The sequence below is a fragment of the Ovis aries genome, chromosome 8 (genome assembly GCF_016772045.2).
Source record: "Ovis aries strain OAR_USU_Benz2616 breed Rambouillet chromosome 8, ARS-UI_Ramb_v3.0, whole genome shotgun sequence".
Taxonomy (NCBI): domain Eukaryota; kingdom Metazoa; phylum Chordata; class Mammalia; order Artiodactyla; family Bovidae; genus Ovis; species Ovis aries.
The window spans coordinates 77,221,891-77,242,287 of record NC_056061.1 but is presented as its reverse complement, the minus strand read 5'-3'; the positions used below and the strand labels follow the sequence as shown (position 1 = coordinate 77,242,287).

General features: G+C 39.1%; 1 protein-coding gene across 33 annotated transcripts in view; it reads left to right on the top strand.

The window, feature by feature from the left end:
- Positions 1–20,397, top strand: part of SYNE1 (spectrin repeat containing nuclear envelope protein 1) — a 492,315-nt gene that overhangs the window by 159,172 nt on the left and 312,746 nt on the right. For all 33 annotated transcript variants that reach the window (XM_060419830.1, XM_060419826.1, XM_060419828.1 and 30 more), the window contains 12 exons: positions 340–542; positions 2,522–2,686; positions 3,152–3,304; positions 4,346–4,489; positions 6,887–7,060; positions 9,974–10,132; positions 10,423–10,587; positions 12,286–12,420; positions 16,027–16,185; positions 16,366–16,574; positions 17,568–17,676; positions 19,756–19,920. In XM_060419830.1, the coding sequence (XP_060275813.1) occupies positions 340–542; positions 2,522–2,686; positions 3,152–3,304; positions 4,346–4,489; positions 6,887–7,060; positions 9,974–10,132; positions 10,423–10,587; positions 12,286–12,420; positions 16,027–16,185; positions 16,366–16,574; positions 17,568–17,676; positions 19,756–19,920 (1,940 nt within the window). The remainder of the gene's footprint in view (positions 1–339; positions 543–2,521; positions 2,687–3,151; positions 3,305–4,345; positions 4,490–6,886; positions 7,061–9,973; positions 10,133–10,422; positions 10,588–12,285; positions 12,421–16,026; positions 16,186–16,365; positions 16,575–17,567; positions 17,677–19,755; positions 19,921–20,397) is intronic.

The following is a 20,397-nucleotide window of genomic DNA, read 5'->3' as shown; positions in this document are numbered from 1 at the left end:
TCTGTTTCATTTTGCAGATATATTTCTCATATTTGCTGAAAATGAACTATAGCATTTATGATTGTACTATATATGTGTCCATCTGAATGCATATAAAATGCAAACAAAATATATGCAATTGTTAATATACCATTTATCAGAAATTTTAAATATTCATTCTTTAATCTTTATAAATACCTATGAATAAGATATAACTATCCCCAACATTAGCTGAATGTGATTCTAACCGTTACATCTGTTAAATTTAAAATCCTTCTAAGAAGAATCATGAATGCCCTCCAATAGACCCTAGAAAAAAGGTGTTGTGGATTTAAAATATATATAACTTATCTGTTTCAGTGGAAGAAGCTGAGAATGTGATGAAATTCATGAATGAAACTACTGCCCAGTGGAGGAACCTCTCCGTGGAAGTCAGGAGCGTGCGGAGCATGCTGGAGGAAGTCATCGCTAACTGGGACCGATACGGCAATACCGTGGCTAGTCTTCAGGCTTGGCTTGAGGATGCTGAGAAAATGCTAAATCAGTCAGAACATGCCAAAAAGGTAAGACTGCTACTTAAACAGGAAACAAGCACAGGCGAATTTGGAAATAGGGGACTTTCACAGCAAACTTCCCTAGGGAGTGTTATGCGTTTGCATACGCGTCACACAAATCCTGACTTTGCCTTAAACGCTGCACTTTCAGGTTAGTAAATTACTTTAGACCAAGAAATGTTCTGCTTTTAAAGCTTAACATTAAGACAGCGTTGGACTTTCGCATTCCGAGAGCCATTAACTGATGGAGGGGCATCCAAACCCAGTGGGCAGCAGAGGGCGCTATACGCACAATAAGGTTTGTGACTTAAAAGAGCACAGCCTCTGTGGATTTCCTAATTTAAGAGAGGATGCGGATTCATGTTGATGTATGGCAAAACCAATACAATATTGTAAAGTAATTATCCTCCAATTAAAATAAATAAATTTAAATTAAAAAATAAAAATAAAAGCTAAAAAAAAGGGGGAGGATGAAAACAACTTTGGGCTTCCCAGGAATCCACCTGCTGACGCGGGAGACACGGGAGACACGGGAGACACGGGTTGGATCCCTGGGTCAGGAAGATCCTCTAGAGAAAGAAATGGCAATCCACTCCAGTATTCTTTCCTGCAAAATTCCATGGACAGAGGAGCCTGGTGGGCTACAGTCCATGGGGTCGGAAAGAGTCCGGTACGACTGAGCGACTGAATGCTGATCATTTAAAACAATTTTGGCTAACGTCGCCCAAAATCTGTGTGATGGCATTATACAGATTCAACAGATGGGTCACCACATGCTTGTCTCTCTGGAAGTTTGTTTTTGGATTCTATCAACTGTCAGTCAAGGTTTTCTGGGTAGGATTGCTTTTCTTTCCTCCAGTTACAGGTGTGTGCAAGAATCCCTGTCTTTGATATCACTTAACATTAAAATATGACATGAAATGGACTGATTTCTGTATATATACTTCTCAATGGGAATCTGGTATTTTCTCGTGGAAAAACAACTTTTATGTAAAACATAAAATGCCAGATCCCCATTAAGAGGTATAGCACTTACATTAGAATTACTGCTTGCCATTCAAGATTGGTTCTTTGATTATTATGTTATACAAGCAGCTGTATAATTTTTATATGTTTCCCATTCTATATTTCATGTAGATTAAGTACTTTCATGTACCTGAGCACTGTAACCCACACAGATTTTGGCTTTTCTGATTAGACTGGCAGTGCCCTAGCAGATGTCATATGTGTTAATTTCATCCAAGGGGATATAACCACCAGAAACAGAAGTGTTCTCACCGGTTTATGTAGGAAGTCCTCCCACACACGACTTGTGAAATCGATTTTGAATAATGGTGTTCGTGGTTTTTACCATAGTGTATATGTGTGTGTGTGCTCATGCACACGATTTGAAATCCAGTGGAAGCTGCTCCATCATCAAATGTGTAACCTTAAATAAGGAAGGATGTCATTGTATTATGTATTCTTGGCCCAGATAATTACTTTTTTTAAATTTTCCTTGAAGAGTTTATCTTCACGATTGTTATCTTCATGTACTGTATTCAGATTTTAAAATTTGGTTTTAATATCAAAAGTAATCAGTAAAGTGTTTCTTGAAAAAGATACATATATTCCCTAAAGCTATATATTCCCTAAAAATATTATACCTTCTATATGACTCTGGCACTGGTATTTACTAGCCTGAAGAATAGAGGCACAAGTCCATTACATTCAAGGAAATTCAGCTTTTTCATCTGTAAAATAGGAATAACAGAATATGGTCATCATGTTTTGTTTTGTTTTCAGCAAAATATGTGAAAAGGCACAATTTCTAGTTCACATTTTTTAACTTTTTTATTAAAAATTTCCATTTTGACAAAAAGTTAAAATTCACCTTAGAATTTGCACAAATTTTAGAACCAAGGTGTTTCTCCTGGTCTGGTTACTTTCATATCATTTATTAACATTTGATTTATGATTTACAATAGTATGCATTGTTTCTTGTTTAGGATTTTTTCCGAAATTTGCCTCATTGGATACAGCAGCACACTGCCATGAATGATGCTGGCAATTTTTTAATCGAAACATGTGATGAGATGGTTTCCCGTGATCTCAAACAGCAATTACTATTGCTAAATGGGCGATGGAGGGAGTTGTTTATGGAAGTCAAGCAAGTATGTTTTTCAAATACGTTTACGCCTAGAACATGGGTGTGTCATAAATGTTGTGATAAACAGACTGTTTAGAGACTCTTTATCGTTATAGTATGGGCTTATAAAGGCAGAGTACAGATGTGTTTAGAACTGTTATGTTTCTATTTGGTCCTTTATTCTTCCCAATTAGTAATGGAGGAACATAACAGAAATGTATAGTTTGACTAAGGATTATGTTGACAGATGGAGCTTACTTACATGGAATGATTCGTGCTTTAAATTGTAATTCATTGCTTCTATGCTATCTCCTTTCTTCTTTTCACAGTAATTTGACTAACTTCAAGTATATCTAAAATAAGAATCAGGAATCCGAGTCTTTCCTACCACCTAACAATTCCAGATAGTATGTAGAAATGAAAGTTAAACAAGCTTCCTGAGTCTTGGCTTAATGGTTTTCTGTGTTGCCCCACTCCCTTTTCTGAACAGTATGCTCGAGCTGATGAGTTGGACAGAATGAAGAAAGAATACAACGACTGTGTTACTGTCTTGTCTGATTTTGCAACTGAAGCCCACAGGAAACTTTCAGAGCCCTTAGAAGTCTCTTTTATTAATGTCAAGTTATTAATTCAAGACTTGGAGGTGAGCTGGTTTTCTGGAACACAAAGTGAAAAACCTATTCTGTTGTGTAAAGAAAGATCATGAAGTTACTTAGGTCATTACAAGAACTGTTTCTGTGTCTCCTTGACATCACTGTGACATGTATGCATATCCTGATTTCTGCCTCTCATAAAAAAGCTATCTAAATTTTTTAAGATTGACCATAGGGTAACTTCAAAATAGTTTTTTAATAGAAACTTTCATTTTCTACAACCGAATTATAAAGTACTAGGGAAAAACAGATGTCTGGAGATACCTCTAAACAAATGCCTCCAACAATAAAGGATTTACTAAATGAATTATGCTATTTATATATTTTGAATACCCTGCAGCTCTCAAAAATGAAGCAGTGAAAGAATATTTAATGATACGGAAAGACTTTTCCAATACATCATTAAGTAAGAAAAGCAAAACAAAGCATCATCCTTTTTTGTAAAAATAAAAAATAGGTGTAAATACACACAGGAAAAATATTAATTTTGCTTAAGTAATTTTAGCAGAGCTTTGTGGTGGTAAGGGTGTTGGCTCTGGTGTGAGAAGACTGTATCAAATTTTCATTGTTATCTCTAATTTAGAAAATTTTGCAATGACAATGTTACTTATTTTAAAGAAGTAAGTTGTTTCATTTTTAAAATCAGAATTGCCCCAAATTGTTAACATGCATTTACCTGATATAATGTTTACAGATTACATTAATATGTATTTTGAAAGTATAAAGATTACTTCCGCTTATCTTTATGTTAACCTAAGGATTTATGGTGATATTTAAGGAAATTTATTTGTTAAATTCTATTCATTTTATTTATTTTCTTATATTTATTTCTATTTATTTTCTTAATTTATTTTCTTATGTCAATATATCATATATTAGTAATGAAGGAAAGTAATCATTGGACTCTCCAAAATATTATTACAAGTATAGAATTTTATTCAGTACATCCTGATCTGTATCCATTTGTGAACTCTTGAAATTAAGAGTAAATGTAACATGTGTTAACATAGCTGTTTCAATGATTCATGTAGGATATTGAACAGAGGGTACCTGTGATGGATGCTCAGTATAAGATGATAACAAAGACAGCGCACCTCATTACCAAAGAGATCTCTCAAGAAGAAGCTAATGAAATGTTTGCAACCATGTCTGGGCTCAAAGAGCAACTAACCAAGGTGGGAAAATATTTTTAAAGCGTGAAACTCCATTGAGGACCAACATCACTTTCAGCTCATCTTACTACTATTCTGTCACTGCAGGCAACTCATTCACCTGTTAGCAGATCCTGTGTTTATTTCTTATTGGGATGCTTCATCTAGTAACTTTGTCATGAGCTTTAAAAAATGAAACTATGGAGATGATAACTAAAGCCTTGCCTCTTTCATTAGAAGTACTAGTGCGTGTATTTTAGTAGGAAGGTAAACCTCCTCTGGAACAACAGAGGACCAGTTAGAAGCAATGAAATGGGAAGCAAGAGGAGAAGAGGAGGAGGAGGAAGACATCATATACTTAAGTGAGAAAGAATTCCAGCATACTCTTGTATTGGGGTGTATTGATACTAGACATACTTACATGCTCTTTATTACACCATTTTATTTTTCACTTGCACAACCACAGAATAGTGAAATTCTTCCCTCTTCATCTCACAGAGCTCACTTTGGACTTAGGATACATACATTGATGCCACTTCTGTGCAGGAAACTCAAAGAATATAAAATGACCCATAAGTCATTTCTATTCTATTGAGGGGTTTTCCTTAACAGCTTTGGAAGTTTCATTAGGATGTTTTATCTATCTAAAGTTGCATTTTATAAAGATGATATTGTTCTCAAAGTCTATTTAACTGGGTAATTAATACCTGGTTTTTTCCTTAAAAAAAAAAAAAGGAGTGATTATGTAAGTGAAAAGAAAATTTTGTAATGAAGAATTGGAAAGCAAAGGGAAATAAAACAGAAAACCCTGTTAATTAGGAAAGGAAACTTAGAAAGAGAAAGACCAATATGAGAATATTGGTCTCATACTGTGGAGAATTCATTTTAAAAAGGAATAAATAAAAAATGAATAAATGAGACAGGTAGAAATAGGAAAAATCAAGGCCATGGAAAGAAGATAAAATTTTGTCAAACTGGTATATATGAGAATGCTAATTTTAAATGCTTTCAAATATCCAAGATGATTTATAAGGATTTGGTACAATTTGGAGTCAACATTATCAACTGGATAACCTTCAAGCAGCCTTTAGAGCTGTGTCTTGGGCTGGCACATCTCAGCCTAGGTTGGGCTTAGTGATTTAGGGCAATTCTGAGAGGGCAAATTGCTCCTTTAGACACAAGTAAGTCATCACACTTTCTTAACTGCTGTGTCAGATGTAGCATCTTGGTAAGATTCCTTTTGTGTCCTGAGAAGATTTAGAAAGCATACCAATTATTACACATGTCAGCAGATTATCTTTATTTTGTCCAGTAATTTTAACAGAGCCCTGGCAACAGGGCTGTGGCAACAGGACAGTGGCTTGCTTTCTATGAGTTTCTCCTTCATTTGGTATATCCAAGAGCATGAGAATAATTACAAGGTAAAGAAAAAAAATAAATGATCTATTAACAGATATTTAATTTCCTTTCCTTGGTTTCCAAAAGCATTGGGTTGACCAAAAAGTCCATTCGGGTTTTTTTCATACCACCTTAGGGAAAATGCAAATGGATATTTTGGTCAACCCATAATACTTTGGGAGCAACTCTAAATAAAATGAGGGGGACAGGAAGTTCTTGGAAGATTGTATGAGTTTCTGGATTCCAAAAAATATGACAAAGCAGAAATTTGATGGAGATCTTCATCTTCAGGAGCTTGTCATGAAGATAAAGACAATGCAGGTGTATGAATTAATAACATTTTTTTAAAAAAGAAAAGTAACAGATGAGAGCTGGCCCAATTCAGATGAGGGAGAACCAGCATGAGAACCTTTGTGAATAAATTTGTATATGACATGAGTGCTTGGTGTGAGTGGGATATCGATGGGGAAAGAGTGGCTAAGCATGGAGCTTGAAGGAGGTTATGAGAGACACAGGACCTCCCTGGGAGGAATACATCAACAAGCTGTAGGTCTGTCTAGAGTTAAGGGGTCAAGTAGTGGAGTTCTTAGAAATGAAGTTGGAAAGTCCAGGTCAGCTTAGATAATGGTCATACATGACTGTCTTAGGTCAGATTTTGAGAGCAATGTGAAGATAGGTTGCAGAGTTCATAAAATGGAATTTGATGCCATCTGGCTCACTGACATAATTTAGATGAGTAAGACCTATCCAAACGAGCAAATACATCCTACAGATATATTTTGTATTTTCGTGAGAAAGCTCTGTAGCATTTACTTGTCTCAATGGTACAATAGTAGTGCTTTTTTTTTTTTAACATCAAAATTTAACAATATACAGGAAATATCATTAAAGAGTATCTCTGGAGATCTGTATGCACAAAACGACCCTATAATAAAGAAAACATTCCTAAGAGCTATGAATAGTGCCCCGAGCTTATGGTCTTTCATGGCCTTCAATGGAATTTGTGTCTTTGTCTTTTTAAAGGTCAAAGACTGTTACTCCCCACTCCTTTCTGAGTCTCAACAGCTGTTGGTACCGTTGGAGGAATTGGAAAAGCAGATGACAGCCTTTTATGACTCACTTGGGAAAATCGATGAAATTATGACAGTTCTTGAACACGAGGCACAATCTAGTCCTCTTTTTAAACAGAAACATCAGGTAAGGAAATTTTTCTTTCAGGAGACCTGGTTAATTGAATGCATAGGCAGTAACACTGAGGTGCATATAATGATAGAAATTCAGTGATAGGAGAAGAAAACTTTTAATAGAATAGTACTGGCAACTCAAAACAAAAACGCGTGGCCAAAGATGAAAACCCTATGTACCATAGATAGAATAAAAAATGTTATCTCTATATATATTTATATATAGATATATTCACATAGGAGCTTCCCTGGTGGCTCAGTGGTAAAAATCCATGTGCCAATGCAGAAGCCAAGGAAATGTGGGTTCGATCCCTGGGTTGGGAAGATCCCCTGGAAGAGGGCATGGCAGCCCACTCCAGTAGTCTTGCCTGGAGAATTCCATGGACAGAGGAGCCTAGAGGGCTACAGTCCATGGGTCACAGAGGGTCAGACACGACTGAAGTAACTTAGGCATACCTGCATATTAATGTAGATAAAAATTGTATAGATAAATTTTAAATTGTATATATTTAGCTATGTACAGAAATAAATAATTGCATTCCATTTCTGTCCAGTGTCTGTCGTCTGTCTTATGAGATCTTTTCACGCCTCTAGGATTAGACCGATCGACATGACCATAGCATTCTGGAAATGTATTTGGAGTGAGAATCATTCTTCTTTGTCTCAGTTTTAGTAAGCAAATCTGCATGCAGAACAGCCTCCTACTGAGTGTGACAATTAATTGGCTTATTTAGTTGGTTTATTATAAATGAACTTAAGCAACAGAGGGTGAAACTGATGGGCAAAAGGTTTGCCACTGTATTCATCAAAATAGACTCATGGAGGGAAGTCAGCATCACTTAGCAGAAAGGGCAGAGAACCTCTGAAGTGAGTCAGACAGGTATTCAGAACGGATACAGCAAATTACAAAGCCTTGATTAGCTTTCTCATGTTGAAATGCGAGTGGTGGTACCTAAGTTGAGAACTTGTTGTAGAGATTATATTAAATATTCTATAATAGGACTAACACATTAGGGCACATACTCTATATAACTGGTAGCAATTAACATAATTATTATTATTAATGATAAGTCACAATGATGATGCCAATGCAGGAGATGCAAGAGACGTGGGTTCGATCCTTGATTCAGGAAGATTCCCCTGGAGTTGTAAATGGCAACCCATTCCAGTGTTCTTGCCTGGAAAGTTACATGGACAGAGAAGCCTGGTGGGCTGCATTCCGTGGGGTTGCAGAGTCAGACATGACTGAGCGACTCAGCACACACGCAATGATTCTACCACCAAAACCTATGGCTTATCATCCTATTGATTAAAGATTATCTTTCAGTTTGAAATCATAGTGCCATTTCCTATGTTCCCAAATTGCTATATGTCGCCATCAAATAATCCTTTCACAATTAAAATTATATTTACTACTTTTAATGATAAAATAGGAGTAAGATTTTTCTAGGGCTTGCCTGATAGCTCACTTGGTAAAGAATCCACCTGTAATGCAGGAGACCCCGGTTTGATTCCTGGGTCAGGAAGATCCACTGGAGAGGGGATAGGCTACCCACTCCAGTATTCTTGGGCTTCCCTGGTGGCTCACCTGGTAAAGAATCTGCCTGCAATGTGGGAGACCTGGGTTTGATCCCTGGGTTGGGAAGATCCCCTGGAGAAGGGAAAGGCTACCCACTCCAGTATTCTGGCCTGGAGAATTCCATTGACTGTATAGACCACGGGGTCACAAAGAGTCAAATACAACTGCACAACTTTCACTTTCACTTCAAGATTTTTCTAACATATGTTACTCTCTTACTTCCTAAATGTTCAAAATGAACAAGTATATCCTTACTCTGTCTTCCCCAAATAAAACAGAAATCTTGCTCTTAATATTTGCATCTAAGTTACCCAAACTGGTATCTATATTACCAGTTTGAACTATTTTTTCAAAGTAATCAAGGATGCTGAAGTGCAAATGGTGTAGATTCAAGTCAAAAAAAAATGACTGCTTGCCATGGAGCTGCATAATTTCCATGCTGTCTAAGGCAGAAATTGCCAGGATCCCAGGATATAGTCAGGTGTAAAAGGCTTATGAGTCACCATTGCTTTTCATCTGCAAACGCGTGACAGCTGGCAAGTATTCCCAGGCCCACTAGTCTGCTGCCTTTTGTGTTAGAATCTGGGGTCCACTTGGTAGCTCAGTTGGTAAAGAATCCACCCGTAACGCAAGAATCTACCTACAATGCAGGAGACCTGGGTTCGACCCCTGGGTTGAGAAGATGCCTTGGAGAAGGAAATGGCAACCCACTCCAGTATTCTTGCCTGGGAAATCCCGTGGACAGAGGAGCCTGGTAGGCTACAGTCCATGCAAGAGTCAGACATAATTTAGCAACTAATCCACCAACCAACCTGGGGTCCACCATTTTATTAATGAGGTTGATAGTTTGTAAACCTTAAGAATTCAAATGTTGTATAATTTAGGATATACAAATTATATATACTGCTTCAACCAACTCAGTAAACTATAATATGCACTGGTATTAAATTTATTGAGGCAGATTATAGCCTGATATGTAGATTGATTTCATTATTGTTTTATACAATAAATTATGGACCTGTTGGTTGGTAGGAGGAAGGCATGCACCAGGCAGATAACAATTTTGATGCTTTGTCATTCTCTTGATATTAATAAGGTAGGCATGAAATGTAAAAGATTTCAGAAACCTCAGCATGACATCTAAATGCCTTATATAAAAGGCACTGACTTCAGTGATTGCTTAAAATTGTGCTTTTCTGAAAAGCACCACCTCTCCATACTTTTGGTTTTACTTATTGCTGATTAAAAGCCTAAAAGCTATATAATGCTGTTAATGTTTTGTAATGATTACTCTCATTCTTTCTTGCCCTTTTAAATACTATTGTTGTGAGTTCCCTTTCCTTGTAGGAACTGTTGGCTTGTCAAGAAAGCTGTAAGAAAGCCATGACTCAAATTGAGAAAGGCAGCCAGAGTGTTCAGAAGTTTGTGACCTTGAGCAACGTGTTAAAGCATTTTGATCAGACGAAGCTACAGAGAAAGATTGCAGATATGCATGTTGCTTTTCAGGTAGGTTCACTGCCTGCCTTAGAGATGTGAATGAGGAAAATTCCAAGAAGACTTGTAATTACCCCATATCATGTCTTCACTCTTGACAAAGAACTCATCTACTGGTGTTTGGAAACCAATCATTTTGCTTCTTTCTCTGTTATTAATTTTTAGAAGGATTGATTATTCTCATCATAATGACATATATTCCTTCCAAGTGTTTTTTGAAAGAAATAGCATTCTTTAACAAATGACATTTTCAATGACTAGAGATCAATATCCCATTATTATTATTATTTTTTTTAATCAAGAATATGGTAAAGAAAACTGGAGATTGGAAGAAACATGTGGAAACCAACAGCCGCTTGATGAAGAAGTTTGAGGAGTCTCGAGCCGAGTTGGAGAAGGTGCTCAGGGTCGCTCAGGAGGGCCTGGAGGAAAAGGGGGACCCGGAAGACTTGCTGAAGAGACACACCGTGAGTGCATCCAATGTGGGCCCTTGAGGACGTGAGGACATGAGCAAGCCATCTAGGATGAAAAATAAAAAGAGCGTAATGTTCTAATACAGAGAAGGAGAGACAGGAAGAGAGAGACAGAGAGAGAGGGAAGAAAAAGAAAATGGAGGGGGAGGAGGAGGAAAGGGAGAGGAGAAGGGGAGAAAGGGAGGGGAAAGGGAGAAATGAGGCAGGAGCAGGAACTTGTTAGATACGAGACCCGAAGAAATGACAGCAAAAAGAACCTCAGAAACAGTTGATAGCTGCCCTATAATTGGCCACTCTTGAGCCCTTGGAGTAGCAGATAACCATGCGAGAGATAATTCAGACTCCCCAAACCACTAACTCATTATTTAGCTGAAACACTCTTTCATGACCAACATGTGCTTTCGAAGAGAGAAGTTTAGGGGGCTGGCTAAGTCTTTGTGCTTATATCATAATTCTGCCATCTCACACATGGAATAGGTGCCATGTCACTTGAAGTTTGAAAGCTGGTCTACAGCTTGAGCCTGTATTGTGAAGCCATCTCCCTGTTAATCATACTCATTTAAATTATATCAGTATTGAGAATATGAGTAATCTCTTAAAGGGTGTATGGAGATGATTCCCTCTAACAATGTATACTTTTTTCCTGAAATTTCAGTGGATATTTATGTAAGCCACACTCTCAAATGATGAATGCAATGCATTTGTAATGCAGTTGATGGATTTAGGTTTGATGTCCATGACCATCCAACATCTCATTCAAATTTATACACCCCTACTCTGCTGTTCTTTCTTTTGAATCACTGTGGCTTCCCAGCATCCATAATCTTAAGACTTTGTGAGACTTAGCCATGTATATTTGTGCAGGTGTTGTATTCATCTGCCCAGGCTACCATAAAATAATGATAATAATAATAAAGACAGGTTGAGTGGCTTAAGCACTAGGAATTTATTTTCTCAGTTTTGAAAACTAAGTCTGAGATTAGGGTAGTAGCCTGGCTGGGTTCTGGTGAGGACTTTTCCTGATATGCAGTTGGTTACCTCACTGTGTCCTCACATGGCAGAGATAGATAGAGGGGTAGATCTTCAATGTCTCGCCTTGAAAAAGGGCACTCATTCCTTCATGAGAGGCCCACCCTCAGATATCATCACACCGCAGGTTAGGGCTTCAATATATGACTTTGATGGGATGGGATGGTGGGGACAGGGCAACACAATTCAGTCCGCAGTTTGTGTGCTTGGTGTGAATGCAGAGATGGCTCATAATGAACCAGCAAGGCCTGGAACACACTGCAGTTAGGGAGTGAGGGATGGTGAGGTTTAGTCCTGGCTTCCACTCAGCTCTTCTGACTTTTACCAAAGAGGAACTGAAACTCTGTCCCTGTGGGATCAAGTTTTTAGGATCTCCCATTGGCTCTCTAGAATAATCTATCAAATTTGAAAACTGCAATGACTTTTTTTCTAAAAAATAGAAAAGTCCTAGTTGAATTTCAGATTCAACGGCTTCTGATTCATCATTGTGGATAATTACAGTTTGTTTCTGAAAACAAAATGGTAGTCACGCGGAAGGTCTCAAGAGGGCAGCAGCTGGCTAAGAGGCTTGTTTAGAGGCATGACTACTTCACTGTCTGGTGTCTGATGCTGCCTTTTATTCTGCCTGACACTCGTGACCACTCTCCCCCTTCTCCATGCCAGGAGTTTTTCAGTCAGCTGGACCAGAGGGTGCTCAATGCTTTCCTGAAAGCATGTGACGAGCTCACTGACATTCTCCCTGAGCAGGAGCAGCGGGGCCTGCAGGAAGCCGTCAGAAAGCTCCACAAACAGTGGAAGGTGAGTCAGGACCACATGGGAAGGTCATGTATCATGGATGAGGGAAGAGAACCTGAGGGCATGAAGGTTCACTGGTCACAGAAATGTAGAAACCCGGGAAAGTTATCATAGTTTTTAATACCTTTGCCATTGAAAATGCTGAGCTTGAATAAAACAGGAATATGATAGAATTTTGCTTTTCCTATTTTCTTAAAGATTTTTTTTTAATTTTAATTTTTTGTCTCTGCTTTTATTTATTTTTTAATATAAATTTATCTAATTGGAGGCTAATTACTTTACAATATTGTATTGGTTTTGCCATACATCGACATGAATCCGCCACGGGTGTACACGTGTTCCCCGTCCTGAATCCCCCTCCCACCTCCCTCCCCATACCATCCCTCTGGGTCATCCCAGTGCACCAGCCCCGAGCATCCTGTATCCTGCATCAAACCTGGACTGGTGATTCGTTTCGCATTTATACGTTTCAGTGGCATTCTCCCAAATCATCCCACCTTCTCCCTCTCCCACAGAGTCCAAAAGTCTGTTCTATACATCTGTGTCTCTTTTGCTGTCTTGCATACAGGGTTATCGTTACCATCTTTCTAAATTCCATATATATGTGTTAGTATACTGTATTGGTGTTTTTCTTTCTGGCTTACTTCACTCTGTATAATAGGCTCCAGTTTCATCCACCTCATTAGAACTGATTCAAATGTATTCTTTTTAATGGTTGAGTAATACTCCATTGTGTATATGTACCACAGCTTCAAAGATTTTTTTAAATTTATTCTATGTGTGGTTGCCCTGGGTCTTCTTTGCTGCGTGTGGGCTTCCCCAAGTTGCGGTGAGCAGGGGCTGCTCACTGGTTGGCAGTGTGTGCGTGTCTCACTGCAGTAGCTTCTCTTGTGGAAGTGCTCAGGCACTAGGGCACTCTGGCTCAGTAATTGTGGCACACGAGCTTACTGCCTAGTGGCACGGGGGATCCTCTGGACCAGGGATTGAACCCATATCCCCTGCATTGGCAAGCAAAGTCTTTAACCCCTGGACCACCACGGAAGTCCTGCTTTTCCTATTTTTAAGTATTATCAATTTCATTATATTACTGAAGAGTATGCTTTCTTTTCCTGATTATTTTTGGGGATGGGAACATCAAGGCATTTAACTTTTTTAGTGACATTTCATAAACTCTTCCCATCTTAGTATGTTAGGTATGCTATTGAAGTGACAAGAAATGTTTCTTATAATTTCAGTAGCACGGTGTATGAAATACATCATATATATAGGAAATATATATTCTGTATTCATATTTCATATGAAAGCATCATATATATACATTATGTATGAAAGTGTGAAAGTGTTTAGTTGCTCACTCGTGTCTGACACTTGTGACCCCCATGGACTGAAGCTCACCAGGCTCCTCTGTCCTTGGAATTCTCCAGGCAAGAATACTAGAGTGGGTAGCCACTTCCTTCTCCAGGGGATCTTCCTGACCCAGGGATAGAACCCAGGTATCCTGCATTGCAGGCAGATTCTTTATCATCTGAGCCACCAGTGAAGTCCTATATATTATATATATATCTGTATATAAAGTCTGCAATTATGTACTATGTATAGATAAGTATATACATATATGTGTGTGTGTGTGTATATATATATATACACACCTATATGTTTGAGGTTTTCAAGGATTTTCCCATCTGGCTTAGCTTGTTATTATCTGAAACATATAAATGAAAACAATTTATTGGTTAAGGATTCAGTGATGAACAAAGCATAATCCTTTCCCCAGAGAGCTTGGAGTCCAGTAAGTGAGATAATTAGTTGCAAAATAATAAAAGTACAATATATAATAAGTTCCAAAAAGTGTAAGTAATACATTGATGAAAGCTTTGAAAGAGAGAAGTGGACCACTTGGACAGCAGACAAGAATAAGGCAGGTAATTAGTTTTGAGCTAGGGCCTTAAAGAAGCAGCAGAGATCTGGGGGCGGCTGGGAGGAAGAAAGCAAGCTGGAGGGTGTACCGGGGGCACGCCGGTTCCACTGGGCTCAGTGTGACTGGAGCGTCTTGCGTGGGCTTGTCGCATGGAAGCCGACTTCCGAATCTGCATGTCAGGGGAAGCAGCTGTAGGTGATGGGGCCCTTTGAAGGTGTCATCCTTGGGGCAGACTGGAGGAAGCTACACCAGCAGCAGACCCACAAGTGATGTTCTGAGGGAATACTGAGTGGTGAATTTCATGTGTGTTAGCTGAAGAAGTCAGGAGATCCAGAAAATAGGCAGCTGGAACACTCTCCATCAGGTTGTGTCACTGTCTGGATTTTGTTTTTCTAACCTCAGTAACATAGGCTAAAAATTTCAGGCCTTTGCATAAGAAAAACACAATTAAAGAAATACCTTTAAAAATAGATAACCAACAAGAACCTGCTATATAGTACAAGGAACTATAATCAATATTTTGTAATAACCCATAAGGGAAATAATCTGAAAATATATATGTGTGTATACATTTATATATATATATGTATAATAATTGAATCACTTTGCTGTACACCTGACATTGTAAATCAGTTATGCTTCAATAAAAATAAAAAATAAATACCTTTTTACTTGCTAAATTTGAATTTTTTAAAAAAAGATGCTTACAGAAATCCAAGCTTCTAAAGATGTCTTTGAGGTTTAACATTATCAAAAATGTACTGTGGAATAGGGACTATAATTGAAGGCTGTATTTTATTTTACATACACACACACACACACACACACATTCAACTCTCTGAGATATAATCTGTCCTAGTCTTTCCAAAGCCTTAACTCATTTTTCTCATCAGTTATTTCCGTGTTCTATGTTAGTCTTTTAAATGCCATAGGAGACAAGTAGGCTAAAAATAAATTGTACAACTAAAGGGAATGATGAAGCTTATACTTGTATCAAAGAAGAATGTAAAACATTTCCCATTGTCAGAGTGCCATTGTTCGTGTGCTAGCTTGCTTGTGTTTTCTTAGTGTATGTTCCGAGTAAAAGATGACATAACAGGTGGTCAGAGCCGTGGGCTGCTTAATCCTGGCTTTTTCACTAATGAGGTTTCCTTGCGTGCCCCCTCAACCCCTGTGTAGTGAGCATAATATCTGTCCTTCCTACCTCATAGCGCTGTTGACAAAATTTAAAAGGACACATGCTAGGGAGTGGGAATATGAAATCAGTATGTGATTTAGAATCAAATCCAGCTTTTCTACTTAACCTTGAGCCTCAAGGGTCTGATCTTTAAAATAGGAATATTAATACCATATAGGGCTATTAAAGATAAATAGGATAATCACTGTGGAAACACCCAACTCACAGCAGGCTGAAAAGCTTGGCTATGGTCCTGGTACTTGGAAAAGTACAAAGCACAGAGTTTCAGTGCTGATAATAAGGGATTAAGTCACATTTGCGCTAAGCTGTCCAGGTGGCTCAGTGGTTAAGAATATGCCTGCCAGTGCAGGAAAGGTCAGAGAGACAGGTTCAATCCCTGGGTCGGGAAGATCCCCTGGAAGAGGAACTATCTCATATTTTCTGCCACTTAAATGGGAAATGTACATGATCAGGGATGGTATCCTATTTTCCGGACTCTTCCTATGGCATGCAGGATCTTCAAGCAGAAGCTCCATATCATTTGCTTCATCTGAAGATTGAGGTGGAGAAGAACAGGTTCTTAGCTTCTGTGGAAGAGTGCAGAGCTGAGCTGGACCGAGAGACCAAGCTGGTGCCCCAGGAAGGCAGCGAAAAAATCATCAAAGAGCACAGGGTATGTCCCAGGGAGTCCCGGCGTCCCTTCAAGTATATCACTGATGCTTGCGTTTGGGTCTGAAAACACTCAGTAGCTTAATTACTTTATACTGCTAGACTAGATGGGAATCAGCCACGAAAATACAGCAGTCTTGTGTGGATTCTCACAGAGATTATATAAATGTTTATTGCTCACTAGATCTTCTTCAGTGACAAGGGCCCTCACCATCTCTGTGAGAAAAGGTTACAGCTCATTGAAGAACTGTGTCTGAAACTTCCAGTCCGGGACGCAGTCCGGAACACACCTGAGACCTGTCACGTGACCCTCAAGGAGCTCAGAGCTGCTATTGACTGCACCTACGTGAAGCTGGTGGGAGACCCAGACAAGTGGAAGGACTACACGAGCAGGTAGTTGCGGGTGGCTCTCAGAGAAGGACGTGGTCTTTCATAATTATTTTAATTCTGACATCATTGCAAAACAAGTCATGAAGTATGTTTCATCTCACGCAATGAAGAAAATCAGATGGTATGATTGTGTACATGCTCTTGTACAAAAATGCTTCATTAAATTTAAAGAATAAGTTTCAGTTAGAAAACTGAAAGGGGGCTTCCCTGGTCGCTCAGCCAGTAAAGAATCCACCTGCAATGCAGGAGACCCCATTTTGATTCCTGGGTCAGGAAGTTCCCCTGGAGAAGGGATAGGCTACCCACTCCAGTATTCTTGGGCTTCCTTTGTGGTTCAGCTGGTAAAGAATCCACCTGCAATGTAGGAGACCTGGGTTTGATCCCTGGGTTGGGAAGATCCCCTGGAGAAGGGAACGGCTACCCACTCCAGTATTCTGGCCTGGAGAATTCCATGGACTGTATCCATGGGGTCGCAAAGAGTCGGACACGACTGAGTGACTTTCACTTTCACTTTCAGTCGGAAACAAGAGTGAAGCACATTACTTCCAGGTGACCCAGATGTTGTCTCTTTGAATCAGAATTAGGTAATCTCTTTCTCTCTGATTTCCTCATGTCCCTGCAAAAGGGACTTCTGCCTCTTTGGGTTTCTGTCTCTGGTGGAGACACATGAGGACAGACCTCAGGTGTACCTTCCTCACTTCCATGTGCCCAGACTCTGAGATGCATCTTCCTCCACCGCTGAGCTCCATCTGCTCTGCTTCCCCTTTGGTTCAAGTGACTGAGCCCAGGGGTAGCCTCTCCAGCCTTGAGCTTCATGTGGAAGAAACCATTGCTGGGAAATTTGTTAATCAGTTTGCTAATGAGTTGAAAGAAATGTGTTAATCCATTTTCTCATCAGTTGATTATCAAATTTCCATGCATAAACTCAAAATAGAAAATGTATTCTAACCCTGGGGGTATTTTCTCCCTTTAATAAGAAAATACCTGTTATTTCAGAATTTCTGAGTTCTCCTCTTGGATATCTGCAAAGGAGACCCAGTTAAAGGGGATTAAGAATGAGACCATTGATACTGCTAATCAAGGAAAAGTTAAACGTGCTCTGGAGGTAAGTTCTGGGCCACTTTTTTTGTTACTAGAAAAATAACTATTAATAAAAACAATAATGGCAACAGTCTAACTGATGTCTTGTTTTCTTTCTATAAAAAAATTGACTTCCTGAAAATTGTCTTAAAAGAAGTCTCCCCCTGTTACTGTGGAGAGCTGTAGGGGTGTTCTCTATGGAATTATTGTTAGCTCTGAGATTTAGTCATGTTCAGTGGTGCCTCTAATGCTTCTTTAGCTAATGGGGAATCTTGTGAGGAAAATTGTATGCATGGGCATACAACACAGTGGAGCTCAAGAATAGTCATGGAAAATAAGAACACTGCAGGTTTTTGTGCATTTTCAGCCACTCAAAAGCTGGGTTACAGAAGATGAGAGAACTGGGCATGGTCTCTAAGCATCGTTTCTATGTCACTTGCAGCTTGGGTTGGATCAGTCCCTGTGAGCATGGGTACTGCCTGATAAACCCAGCCAGGGCGACAGAACCTCAGGCCTGAATCCAGTTTGCAGTCTGTGAATGGCACACAGCAACCCTCTCCCTCTTATCTTGGCTCTTGGCTTTGTAGACACACACTGTTGTGAATGTTATTTATCTTTCAGTATTTTGAACCACTGCAAGTCACAGAGTTGTTGATGAGAATATGCTGTGTTGTTTAGTTGCTAAGTCGTGTCTGACTCTTTTGTGACCCCATGGACCTTAGACCACCAGGCTTCTATATCCATGGGATTTCCCAGGCAAGAATACTGGAGTGGGTTGCCATTTCATTCTCCAGGGAATCTTCCCCACTCAGGAACTGAACCTGAGTCTCCTGCATTGGCAGATAAGTTCTTTACTGCTAAGCCACCAGTGAAGCCCTGATAAGAATGCATTTCCCTTCTATTCCCATCCTCTGATTTTCATTTTTTCCCTATTAAATTTATAACGCCTTGACATGCTAAAACTACTCAACAATACCATGTCCATCTGTAGACGGATATCTATATTTGCTCTTGGTTGCCGTTATGGTGTCAAAAAGTTCACATCTTGGAACAAAGAAAGCATTTGCTTCTAAAACCAACTATTTCCTCTGTAGGTATTGGCCCTGTAAGACCCTCTTGTAGCAACACAAGCAGTCGGAGTCCACAGCTCTCAGCTACCCAAAGCAGGTGCAGGAGGGAGAGGCAGCCCTAGGCACCATTCCCCTGGTCCCCAGTCCTACAGGTGCTGATGCCTAGGGTCTTTGTGGTATCATCTTAGCCAGTCAGTCTTCTCTTCCTGGATTAGAGCTGAGTTCCTGTTTGTGCACCTTACCATCTGGAGTATTGACTTCCAAAAACCAACCAAAGTGAAACATAAAATATGAGCTAATGAAGTTAAAATAAATCTTTGTGCTCAGCTGCTCAGTTGTGTCTGACTCTGCGGCCCCATGGACTGTATCCCACCAGGCTTCTCTGTCCGTGGCACTTTTCAGGCAAGAATACTGGAGTGGGGTGCCATTTCCTACTCCAGGGAGCCTTGCCGACCCAGGGATCAAACCTGCATCTCTTGTGTCTCCTGCGCTGGCAAGTGGATTCTTTACCACTAGCACCATAAATCTTTAGAGTATCCATAGTAATATTCACCAAATAAACTCTTCAATAAAAGAAACCCACTAATTTAAAAAAGGACTCTGTCAATTTCTTCTTTTTTCTTTTTTTCAAAAAAATACAGTGTTCCTTACAGCTACAGAAAATAAGGTGAAAAAGTATATGTTATAATTTCCAGTTCTGGTTTCACATATTCTACAGTACTTTTGGAAGCATCTTTGTTGTGATCAAGGAAATATCTGTAAATATGTAGATAGTTACGGAGGGAATTTTTTGGTATAGAGAACACTGATTTTACACATCGGATTTTGGCATAGGGGAAACAGTTCCTTCTAGCATTCATAGACTTTGCTTAAAGATGTGAACAAAAAGTGAAATAAGTGGGCACTGTGTTGGTGAATGAATGTCTGGCTCCTCTACCTGCGTGTTACAAGCCTTCTTACGTTGAGTTCTTTCTTGCTGGAAAGTTATGATTCACAGTTTTATTTTGCTCATCAAAAGTGTTCTTTCATTCCAGGAGATCAGAAGTGGTATCACCAAAAAAGGGGAGACTCTCAGCTGGCTGAAATCCAGGCTTAAAATTCTGATTGAAGTCTCTTCTGAGGATGAAGCCCAAAAGCAAGGAGATGAGCTGGCAAAATTATCTAGTTCTTTCAAGGCTCTCGGGACTTTGTTGTCAGAGGTAAACTATTCACACACTAAACGGAAGCTCTGGCTGGAGTCTGGAAGGTTCCTTTGGGTTTCAGTTTAACAAATAATTTTATTTAAAATGTGTATTAATAGTTTAAACTGAATGGTTATAACAAACACTTATGTATATGAAGATTGGTGGGGAAGATGAGCAGAATCTTTGCTTTGGTAGTCTGTGCCATTATTGGATATGTTATTAATAGTTCAGGTTCACCATCTATATTTAAAGTGCAAAGCTTCTAAATCCATACTTTTACTAGAAGCATTATTTCATGGTCAGTTTCAGGTAGAACCCAAGTTTGAGAGTCAGACAAGCCCACTGGTAGAGTTTAACTCTGATACCCCATTTCCTACTTAACCATGAGCTTTAAATGGATAAAAAATACCCCAAAAGTTAACTGCAAGAATTGAATGTAATACTGTATGTAAAGCACTTAGTACAGTGCCTGATGTTCAAGCTGGTTTTAGA